The 12108-nt window shown below is 36.0% G+C and overlaps 1 protein-coding gene across 1 annotated transcript; it reads right to left on the bottom strand.

Moving 5' to 3' along the window:
- Positions 1-6401: 6401 nt before the first annotated feature.
- Positions 6402-10680, bottom strand: LOC128159244 (uncharacterized). The gene is made up of 3 exons (XM_052822309.1): positions 10675-10680; positions 8864-9105; positions 6402-6531 (listed from the first exon to the last, which is right to left on the bottom strand). The coding sequence occupies exons 1-3, from the start codon at positions 10678-10680 to the stop codon at positions 6402-6404; spliced, it is 378 nt and encodes a 125-aa protein (XP_052678269.1).
- Positions 10681-12108: the final 1428 nt, after the last annotated feature.

The raw sequence follows: 12108 nt of genomic DNA on the forward strand, positions 1-12108 counted from the left end.
CTTTCTTTTATAGCCATAACATGTCAAAATAGTTGTAGTTCGAAATTTAAACTTCATTAGTAGATATGTATTCTATGCATAGAAAACCTTACGTTGAACTAATTATACACCTCTAATTACCAATGTCCTGCACCAAAGGACCGTGATTGTTTTAATAGACAGTCACAAGGTACATTAGATAAGCTATCTATTTATATTTTTTCTTTTCAATCATAATCTGCTTTTTTGTTTGAATTTGTTTCCTGGCTCCGATTTCTCTATTTCAAATAGTAACTCAATTTTTACACTTGCTTTTAAAAATGTAAATCCTCTTTTTTCAAGCATTCTGATTTGATATGTCCGAATAAGTGTATATACACTCTGGAGTATAGAAACTTTTTTGCTTAAAGGCACTACTTTGTTGTCCTGCCTATTCTAAAAATAGTTACAAGGGTATACTATTCTTAATTAGATATCTATCTTGAGATATCAATTAATCTGCATAATATATAATTAAAATTTGCGCATGTATTAAACTATGCATCAGATTCAGAATATTACGTCCTTGTTGATTGACAAACACAATGAAAAACCCGGAAATTAATGATGAAAAAGATTTATGCTAACAAGTTCTACAATTGCGCTATGGCGGCCATGTATGAGTACATCATATTTTGTAAGTTAAACTCTCTCTCTCTCTCTCTCTCTCTCTCTCTCTCTCTCTCTCTCTCTCTCTCTCTCTCTCTCTCTCTCTCTCTCTCTCTCTCTCTCTCTCTCTCTTCACCCAAGCATTTAGCATGCCATTATTTTAATTTCACATTTTCTCTTTTGCAAATTTTCCCAATCTTCAACATTGTTTCTAATATTTATGTTTTCAATAACTGTTTTAATTTTTTACTTCATAAGTGAGATAATTGAACTCCAAATCGTATTTTCTTCCTAAATTTTACATATTTTTGAAAAGCAAACAATAGTGTTTAGTATAAACAGATTTTAATTTAAAAAAATGGTTTTTGGGATTTTTTTTAAAATCTTCCTAATTTTATTGAATTGTTCATGATTGTGTTTCATTCAGATGTATTTATGCTATGTGTTCTATAGACACTAGATTTATAAGAAATTAACTTTTCTACAGCTGTAAATGTGATTTCAAATCAACACAGAGATACTTATTATATTTCATTTTCATGACTGAAGCAATCCAAAAGTTCTGTTAAAGAATTAACATTAAAATATCATATTTAGGTAACTTATTGAACTTGTTTCACAAAAGATTGACGAGCAAAACTCGTATCATAAATGTTATCACAATCTACCTCTTAGGTTGTTATATTGTTTACATTATATTGTACATGTATCTACTAGAGAAAGTTACTTTGATATAATAACCTGTTCATAAAGTAATCATTAATTGCATTTGTATCCACTAAAGCATGCGTGAACATTTACAATCATCGTAAGAAAACCTTTTTTTAATTTATTTAACGATGCAAGACATTTGCTACATGGTTATTGTTTCGTCCGCTGAAAAAATCGCCATATGAGAGTTTAGTTAAGAGAAAAAAAATGAAAGTTTTCAGAAGCCCAAATGTATATTTTTTTTTACGAATTAAGGCATTAAGGCAAAACTGAAAAGGGGCTCCTTATTTATTTGGTATTTTAGCGAAAAGGGCTCTCACAGCTTCTAAACATTGAGAAAAAGAACCAACTAAATCATTAATTGAGTGTTGCTAGTTTTATACAAAACAGATTACTTTTGAAGACGACAATAAGATTCTATACACTTTTCATGATCAATTTTACCGATTTTTTTCCCATTTGATTATCATTGATTCACCTAGTAGGAAAACAGAATGATTATGGATGTTTTAATTACAAACTGACTTTAACTTTTTAATGACGATATGTATATGCCTTTTTTATTGATCATCTTAAATTAATCGCCCCTGTTTATACTCTTTAGACTGACATTTCATGCGTTTTCAGCAATCATCGTGTACATTTTTAACGTCACCATACTCATGAAATGTTGCTTAAAACGTTTACATGTAAATCGTCTAACAAAAAAAATTAAGTGATTTTTACATAGCCATTCGTGACTTATCAAATATAAAATTTTACACCAAAAACATTCCTAATAGTAATCTCATTACATCTTACTTTAAAATAAAAAAGACAAAATGAGAGATGTCATTTTAACGTTCAGAATGCAGGATATACAATGACAATAACTATCTGAAGTAACAGAGTTCCAGTCAAAGAAGAAGAATTAGAATCGTTTACAGAGATAAAATCTAACATTTCACCATGTTATCTTTGTCTGGTAGTTTATCATATTGTGGTATGTCTAACCACAGTAAGCTTAATTTTGTTTTCTTAATTTTTTTTATTTCTTTTTTTTTTGTTTCCTATGTGCAAATCATATGGCAAGGTGGATTTACATTTACGTTTTATCTTTTCCTTACTTATGTAGCTTAATACCTTCTTCACCTGTTTATGGTGTTTTTGTCTCTTAGTTGATTCGATACAGAAGGGCATGCTCTTTGTATGAACAGTTTCTAAAGCGAGGCAAGCTACTGATCAACAAGTTGACTACAGGACTAACAACAGTCTCGTTTGAAGTCGTTTTGTCGTAGTTTTTTGGTCGATACAACGACCTTGTCAATCCTCCACTGGGTTGCATGCTGATTGACATTTTTCATACTAATTGTTAGACCATAAGTAATCACCTAATTGTCTACGGAATGTTCCATTTTCCCCCGATAACGACAAAGAGCACACGGCGGGTAACACCAGTCAGCAGAGGACGTTCGCTCCTCCATGGCACCTGATCCTTTATCTTTTTAGAGGTCCGTGTTGCTCTGCTTTGAATTAGTATTTCGTTTTATGAATTTTTGAGATGGTTGACAGTTTGTTATTGTCATTTTTTAATTTATTAAAAAAACTCAAAATTTAACTAACTGTACCAAAACAATTTACATATATGTGAATTTTAAAACGCATCATTTCAAGTCATGTCGTACAATACATTAAAGGAAAAGGTAACAAGTAAATGTAAAAGGTAACATACGATGAACGTATAAAATAGCTAAAGTTTTCATAATTTTTTAAATAAAGTGCAAGTTAAAAAATTCACTAGAAAATGAACTTGGTTGGTCATGTGATCAAATTATGTTAAGCCCGAAGGGTTTTTATACGAATTGATCGTGTAACAATCAAGTTCACATTAACGTGAACTTTTAAACATTGCTGTTTATTGCTTATGTTCACGTTTAAGAAATAGAAGACGTTTGGTATCATTAAAATAACAGTGCTTTTGTGCGTTTAAAATAATGATAATGAAACCATCAAACGATAAGCGCGTGCGATATTGTCTTCGACGTCATGTAAAATTTACTTAGAATCAAACGTTTTCATTATTTTATAGGTTGATAAAAAGGAAAAACGGAAGCATAACTGCATACATGTGTGTGTGTATATATATATATATGGTGCTTAACACATTTTTGAAACAACAGAGTAAGAACGTCACAAACATATGACGTTACGTGAAAACGTCGTCTGAAAAGCGTAAAATTTATAACGAGTCAATTTACATCGCGTATAGTTTTTATATTTTTTCAATTTTATTTTTCAGATTATTGGAAATAAATTTTTAATTCCGCAATTCAGTCGTTTTCCATTAAATCGCGAGAACATAAAATCGCTAATGCCGAATTTTTCTAATAATTTAATGTAGATTACTTATCCCAGATACCTAATGAATAACATGAAAACCAAGTTATCTGAGAATAGTTTATTTGGCGCTTCTGGCCGCGGTGAAATTATGGGGGCTACCACAGGGCCGCCCCCAACAAAAGCAAGCAAGCGAAAAGCAAAGCAACAAGCATTAAGCAAACATGATGTAATCAATAGGCAACTATGACGTAATTATGACGTCATCAACAAGAAATATGACGTTATCAATTATCAATAAGCAAGTATGACGTAATAATGCACTGGGTAAACGCAAGTGCATTAACGTTCTACTAAATATTTTAACCTTACTTAAGCCGTATACATGATATAAGCAACCTTGAATGACAAGTAAATGGACACAAAGGACTAAGTGCGGTTTTATGCAATTTTTGCCCCCCAAAATCAAAGTTTTAGAAAGAGCTTTGAAATAAGGTGAAAGATAGTTAAAATCATATTGGAAATAAAGGTGTAAAAGGTTATCACCACAGTGACGTCATAATGTAGAAATGACGTCATGAATATTGCATTATTTTGATAAATTTATCTTTTGTAGCAAAATATGGGTGTTTTCCGATGGTTTTTCGACTGGGAAACATCGAGCGCAGGCTTGCTCAAGTACCATATTTTAGTATAATGTGTATAACTATCTGAAGAAAAACATATGTTAAAATCGCACTTGAGCAGACCTGCGCTCTATACTTCCGAATGCAAAATATAGAGCAAAAATGAGAATATTTTCATTTGTTTGCAAATTTGCGGGAATTGGGCCATTTAGGTGACGTCATAGATACACAGCGAAAGAGCAATGATGACTAAAATCATTATTATAGTTATAGGCATCCTCTTTACAATAATTTGTGAAGATTTTATTTTTATACGATACTATTCAAAAATTGGTTAAAATCGGGGGCAGATATTTGACCATACCGCACATAGTCCTTTTCACATGTGCATATCCATCATTATGGATTTGAATTAGGATCAACTGTCCAATATGACGTCATGAACGTAGAATATGTGTCGACTCTTCCATTTGTGTTGAGGAGCGGTCGAAATACGCCACTTGCAAGGGTCATAAATGCCTGATGTCTGACGCAAATCTATTACGGGCATTCATGGAACTGCAACCGCCACAATGGGAGGACCAAAGACCATTAGTGACGGCGGCAGTACCTCAACACAGATGGTCACCAGCGGCCAGAGCTTGCTCAATGTCTTCTCCCTCAACTTTAAGTAACGATGTAACAACCTTTCCAATGTTTTCTAGGAATGAATCATTTCCCTTTTTTGACAAATGAACACCGTCATCATGAAATAATGTTGGGTCCTTACTGTCAAACTGAGTATGTTTAATAACCCCCCCCATAGACGTAACTAACAATATTGCTTCCCTATTGGCTCTTTTTCTTGAGTCATACATGGCCCTAATGTCCTCTGAATACCTCCAATTGAATCTAGGGAGCAGGTTTGACCATACCAATTTAGAACGAGGGAAAAACTTGGCTATTTGTTCCAGTGTGTCTTGGAGCTTTTCCAGCAGTGACTTTAATTCAATGAGACCTAGACTATTTGCTCCGCAGTGTATAATTAATACATCTGGGTCATTCTCAATTCTTCGCAGCACACGAAGCTTGGGAAGTAACTGACTAAGGACCATACCTCCATAGCCTTGCCACCAGATTTCGGTATTAGCTATTCCAAGGTTTAATCCCCCCTTTCGTTCCCTGGACTCTATGCTCGCTCTCTTGACTATGGAGGATCCTATGACCCACACTTTATTGACACCTATGTTCACAAAACTTGGTAGATGTTAAGCTTAAATACTATTTACTACAAATAAGGAATGTATGATATAAGACTAGCCCAATAATGCTTATCATTAACGAATATATGTGCGATAGGCATTATATTGCCATCTACCCGCCAATTGGACGACATGTTGTGTTTCGCCCTGAAGTGCTAATGTAGTAGCTGCTCCTATCCGAAAGGAGTGTGACTTAAAATTCTTACTATCAATGGATGACTTTGCCAAGACCTTAGCTAGGACCGCACTAAATTTATACCGTGTTAGTGGTTTCCCCAAAAAATGACAAAATAATGGCCCCGTAATGCTTAGGCGCACTTGCAAAAACTCCCGCATTGCTTTTACTGGGCACGTTAGTCCATGTGATGCATTAACTGACAATGTCACTCCCCTACCACACTGATCGGTTTTGGAGCGTTTAATGCTTACCATAAGTTTGTTAGTTAACAGTGAAACATCTTGGCATTGGATTATGGTTTCATGTGAATTACCCTTAGATAGAGCAATTTCACCTATCCTAAGTAATGCATGGAATGCAAGGGAAAAGGCAGACTTATACAATGAGGTTTCACAAATTGAAGGTTTGGGATAATTGTTTGTAAAATGTCCAGTGTGATTGGTAACCGTGTGTCTGCTGTGTTGGTGGATCTTCTCATACCTTGGAGTAGCTTTTGGGTGACAAAGTTTTTTGTGGGATCATATAATGAATGACTTTTGCATTTGAAGCTTATCGCTGCAATTAATGATTTTGCCGTCGAGTGTTTGTAGTGTTTTATTGATAGATATGCACAAGTGTGTGTCTGATGGCGGCCAAACCAGTGACAACCCTTGGCCAATACGAAACTGTTCAAACGCTTGGATCCTTACCCTGTATGCCTCGCTAGTGTTCACTTACATAGATGCACTGAATAAACGCTCTATTTGGCTTGCGAGAGCAAGGTCTGGAATTGCTCCGGAATTGGCTGAGGTTGTGCGTCTGCTGCAGGTGCCAGGCTCCTGAAAGTGTCCCACTTTTTGCAGGGAATAGAGTCAGCTATTTGTTTAAGTTTGCCTGGGATGTGGTTGGCTTTAAACTGAATATTGTACTTTAACGCAACCAACAATAAGGGCCTAACTAATGACATGACACGCTCTGACCTAGATAACTGTTTGTTTAAAATATGAACCAAAGCTATATTGTCTATGAAAAGGATAAGTTTTTTATTATGCAGGAGGCTTCCCCAGACCATCAATGACAACACAATTGGAACTAACTCTTGAAAAGTAATATCGCGCAAAATTTCATTGTAAGCCCATTACTCTGGCCATTGAAGGAACATCCATTGGTCCTGAAAATAACAACCACAACCTAATTCTGCTGACCCTGCACTATCTGCGAAGAGTTTCAGTGTATCTGAAGTACTCCACTCACTGTCCGGAAAGTATACCACCCCATTAAAACTATCGAAGAATTCGATCCAGGTTTTCATATCTTGACGCATGGACCCCGATATCCGAATATGATGATTTGGTTTACTAGTTCCTATCATAGCATTGTAAAAACCTGCGATTAAATGCTCTACTACCAGGTATAGCCTTGCTGAAAAAATTTAACTTGCCCACTAGAGATTGTAGCTCCGACAACTTAATTTTCCTCTTACCTACCCAAAATTTTAATAGAGTAGAAAGTTGATATACTTTCTCATGTGGAATAGAGACTTGCATTTTGACCGTGTCTATTTCCAGACCAAGAAACACTAAATTAGAAGTGGGCAAAACTGTTTTCTCTACGTTCAAGGGTACACCAATTTCCAAACACAACTCCTCAAATTTTTGCATAATAAATTTACATTGACTTGTGTTAGCACTCCCTATGAAGATGAAATCATCTAAGTAATGATGAATGGTATCGAACCCTGATCTTTCCTTAGCTTACCACTCTAAGAATGTGGAAAACATTTCAAATAGTTTACATGAAATGGAACACCCAAATGGCAAGCACTTATCAAAATAGAATTTACCTTCGAACTGTAAACCTAATAATTCAAAATCCCCTGGGGATATCTTAAGTAACCGAAAGGCGCTTTTTATATCAGATTTTGCAATAATTGTCACTCTCCCCAATTGACTTATTGTTTGAATGACTGTGTCAAATTATGTGTATTTTACTGATGTGTGAATAGGGTCAATGTTGTGATTAATGCTTGCAGACGGTGGGTATGAAAGGTGCATTACCATTCGCCAACCGTCATCAGCTTTTGGAACAATACCTATGGGGGACACATGAAATTTTAACATAGGGGGAGACTGAAAGGGGCCTGCCATTCGCCCTTCTGTAATTTCCTTATCTATTTTTTCTTGTAAAACATTTGGATGCTGCTTTGCAGACACTAAATTGCTACCAAAAATTGGAAACCGGGGACCCTCATATTGCAACTTAAACCCATTAACTAGACCCTCCCTTAAAGTATGTGCTGCCTCTCTATCTGGGTAGTTAATTAAATGTTCCAGTATTTGCTGTGTCTTTAGTGGGGAAACGCCCAGGGCCCATTTGTCTTGACTGTGGTGTAAGATGTCTTGACTGTGGTGTAACATGTCTTGGCTGAGGTGTTAATTGTCTCGACTGTGGTAGGCTTGCCTTGGTTGATAGGTGGACTGAAACTGAGACGGTCTAAATGTAAATCCTTGTCCCCAAAATGACTGACCATTTGAGTGGGTAGGAGTTTGAGTGTCCATGCAGCGAATTAATGGATGTTTATTGTTGCATCTGATGCACTGGTGCAATTAGGCGCAATGGATTCTGTTACAAGATTATCTGTAGTTAAAGTCAAAGCACTTGGTTGGCGAAATAGATGGACGATTTGTATTGGACTGCATCCCGGGCGTCATATACACCAGCCACAATTCACTATCTATTACCCCCCCCCCAGTTATTTGATGGGTTAATTGCCATCCGAAGCCTGTATTGCTCATCATATGTGACCCAACCCTGCGATTTTTCGGCCCCCAACCTAACGTCATGCATGTATTTGAATAGTTGGTGCGTTTTGCTAGGGTGGGCTGTAAGATATATGCATGCATTAATGATAAAGGCATCTGTCCATTTCTCAATGGTTGTCAATCTATGATTGTGTTTGGGCTGGGCTATAATTTGACCTTGGGAGTCCATTGACAATGTGGATAGTTGTAGCCTATTAGCATCACGCACAAGCAGGGTGGCTAAATTAATAGATTCCCCATTGACAATTTTTTGTTTGGTTGCATTATCTACATGGTAACCTAAATCTACTTGGGTTGAATTGTTAATGACAGGCTGACTAAAGTTATTGCCAAACATTAAAGACTGAGCACCAATGTTAGTACCTTGTGCCATTTCTGTCGATTCTTGCTGGGTTGAGCCAATAGCATCTGTTGGTCCTGCCACAGTGACGGATGGCGCCACCATCATGGGTGATGTGGAGGGCTGAGGGGAATGGGAAGCCACCATCTGATTTTGCACCGGAGGTTGCGCTACATGCTCTGCTGCTGTACTGCTGCTTGCACGCCCTGCCCTCTCTGGCCTCTGTCGTCTCCGGCCCCACGCTGGCTCCTCGTCGCTGACAAATCTGTTTTTATTTGGGCATTTTGCTAATCCCCGATTGTTTTAGAAAGGGGATTGTTCTAGAAGGTAAGTAACTAATATAAAAACACCCGTTAAAACCCAACCCGATCGTACTCAAAATTCCCGGCTAATAGTTACCGAGATAAATGCGCATATCTGAGACAAGCTCCAATATGCGATATGTCCAAAAATAAAAGCGAGACTTGTTTGCGAGATGCCCTTCTCGCGATTTAACGCTGATATTAATTCCTTAGTAGGCATCTACGCTAATAGTGGGTGGATTTAGAAAGCCCCCCCCCCCTTCCCCAAAAAAGAACCTAACCAATACATGTAGATGTATCATCTTTATTCAGCATGTACCGTTACCGGTATTGTTTCAACGATGTACGACCTTTAAAGTATGCTGCATGTGCATGTACAATGAACTTAAAATGCAGTGACTAGAAACATATCTGTTGAACAAGTTGAAAAGAACACAGTAAAAAATATTTTCTCTATTTCAATATAAGAGAGATGAAAGTCTGCAGTTCTGCACAAATCTCACCCATCCAGTAAATACTTGTATTATTTAGTTTGTCCTAAGTTAGATAACTTGTTTTTTTTTTTTTGTTTCCTCACACAATCTTAATTAATGTTAAGTAAAACACTACATTTACATGTACAAATTGAATCTGACATGCCCTTAAAAATGGTATTTTTTTTTTTAATTTTTAACGAGGCCTAGTCTAATTATTTCTACCCTATATATTTTGAAGAAATTTCTTGTATGAATTTTTGCTTTTATATCAATTGATTTTAGATTAAAAGAATATTAGCGACCAGGATTTCCTTTGTAGTCCTAAATGTTATCATTTTTTTAGAAGGAATTTGTTGAAATTGCGCTAAATCTCACTTTCTCTGCATATTTTCTGTATGTATACCCATGATTTCTTTTCTACCGATCGATTTAATGTTTAGAACTGGATAGTCAGAATGTCAGCTCTCTCAGTTTTTATAGAGCTAAGATTCACACCTGTTTTTTTTATAAATTGGAAGGGGGACAAAAAAAAGGGTGAGTAAAATAAGCGCGAATTAAACAATTAAATGCTTTCTAAGCTGATTAATGATCACACACAAAATGCAGGCGGCAACATTGCAAAAATAAATAAATAGATACATAAATATAATTTGTAAACACGCCCTAGCGGGCTATGCATTTTTTCTCTCCGATGATCACTAACTCCGTTACCCGCATAATCATCAATGAACGTATTTTATTGTATATATTTATCATACTTTTAACATATTAATGGATTGGTCAAAAAGGGTAAGTAAAATTAACTAATTCATTGTTATATGTGCATGAATACGTGAAATAAACGATAAAGCTACATTGTTAGTTGTCTTAAACGGGAGGTTGAGTCTGACATCATCGTGATTCATTCGTGTAGTCCAGGATGTTTATGCATTTTGTGCATTGAAAATGTCAATTTACAATCAACATGCAGTTAGAAAACCTTTTCGCGACCAGTGAGTTCAGCTCACGGGTTATGGACTAAGGAGTAAGGACAGTCATTTGTTTACTCGTATTTACCCACATGCTTGTGCAAAACTTTATGTGCTTATACCTTTATGTGTCTTTATGTGTTTGTGTGAAGAGTGATTTATATTAAATTAACAATGAGTGGAAGAGGTAAATCGTTCAACGGTAACAGGGGCAACAGATCATACAGATCAAGTAAACAGCCTCAAGCCAGTATTCATTCCACACCCATATCCAACTCATCTGACAAACCAAAATCACTTAAAAGGTACAGACCAAATTCTGACTCTAAAATTTCCCAAGAACTCCAAGATCTAAGTAGCATACTTGATAATTTGTCAAACAATAAGGAGCTTCTTAAACAAACCACCAGCATTATCCTCGACAAACCAGCAATCAAAAACAGTATTCTTGAGGAACTCTCTACTGAAGTTCAAGAACTCAAGTTTAAAACTATCAATCTCGAGAATCGAATTGATGAGCTCGAACAGTACTTAAGAAAGTCATATCTCAAATTTTCCGATATACCGGAAAATGTAAACGAAAATACAGACGACCTTGTGATTAACACAATTAACTCATTTGTCCTGCCACCTGATGCTAGAAAACTGGACAAATACGCAATAAGCACTTCCCACAGACTCGGTCCTCCGAACAAGGAAAAACCACGCGACATCATCGTTCGTTTTGTTAGATATCGAGACAAAGCCGTGGTTTATGCTAACAAAACCAACCTTAAAGGGTTCAACACAAACTCTAATAATAGTTACATAATCTTCATCAATGAAACCATTACGAAGAAGCGATCTATCATCTACGACAGCGCCAGGCAGGCTGTTCGCACCGGAGGTGCCAAGGGATGCTGGACTATCGACGGGAAGATTTTCGTTAAACGTTAATCATTGACAATGGGTAATTCATTAGAACAATACCGTGCTGCAATCGGTAACTTCTATTTTTCATGCAGATGTGTATACAGAAGTGTTCTGGTGAATTTTTTGGTTTCTCATTTTTTTAATAAGATCTTTATGTTTCCAAGTATTGGTCTTTTTGCATTAGCTATGAAACACTTAAGCCGTCACATTATCGTTTATAATTTCTATCTACAATTTTTTATGTTTCTTTTACTTCTCTGCGGTGATATTGAAGTCAACCCGGGACTTATTATGACCAATGTCCTTGACATTTTACATTTGAACATTCGCAGTATTAGAAACAAAGTCGCGAATCTTAATACAATAGTGCATGATTTTGATATACTTTGTTTTACCGAAACACATCTAGATTGTAATGTTACTAACGAAAGCTTAATGTTAGATGGATTTAACACTATTAATTGCAAGGACAGAAATTGTTTTGGGGGAGGGATAATGATATATTTATCAGATTTTTTACGAGCAATAAGGCGTCCTGAATTCGAAACAACATGTACTGAAAGCATATGGATAGACATTGAAAGCCATACCTGTAGTTATTTTCTATGTT

The sequence above is a fragment of the Crassostrea angulata genome, chromosome 8 (assembly GCF_025612915.1).
Source record: "Crassostrea angulata isolate pt1a10 chromosome 8, ASM2561291v2, whole genome shotgun sequence".
Lineage (NCBI taxonomy): Eukaryota > Metazoa > Mollusca > Bivalvia > Ostreida > Ostreidae > Magallana > Magallana angulata.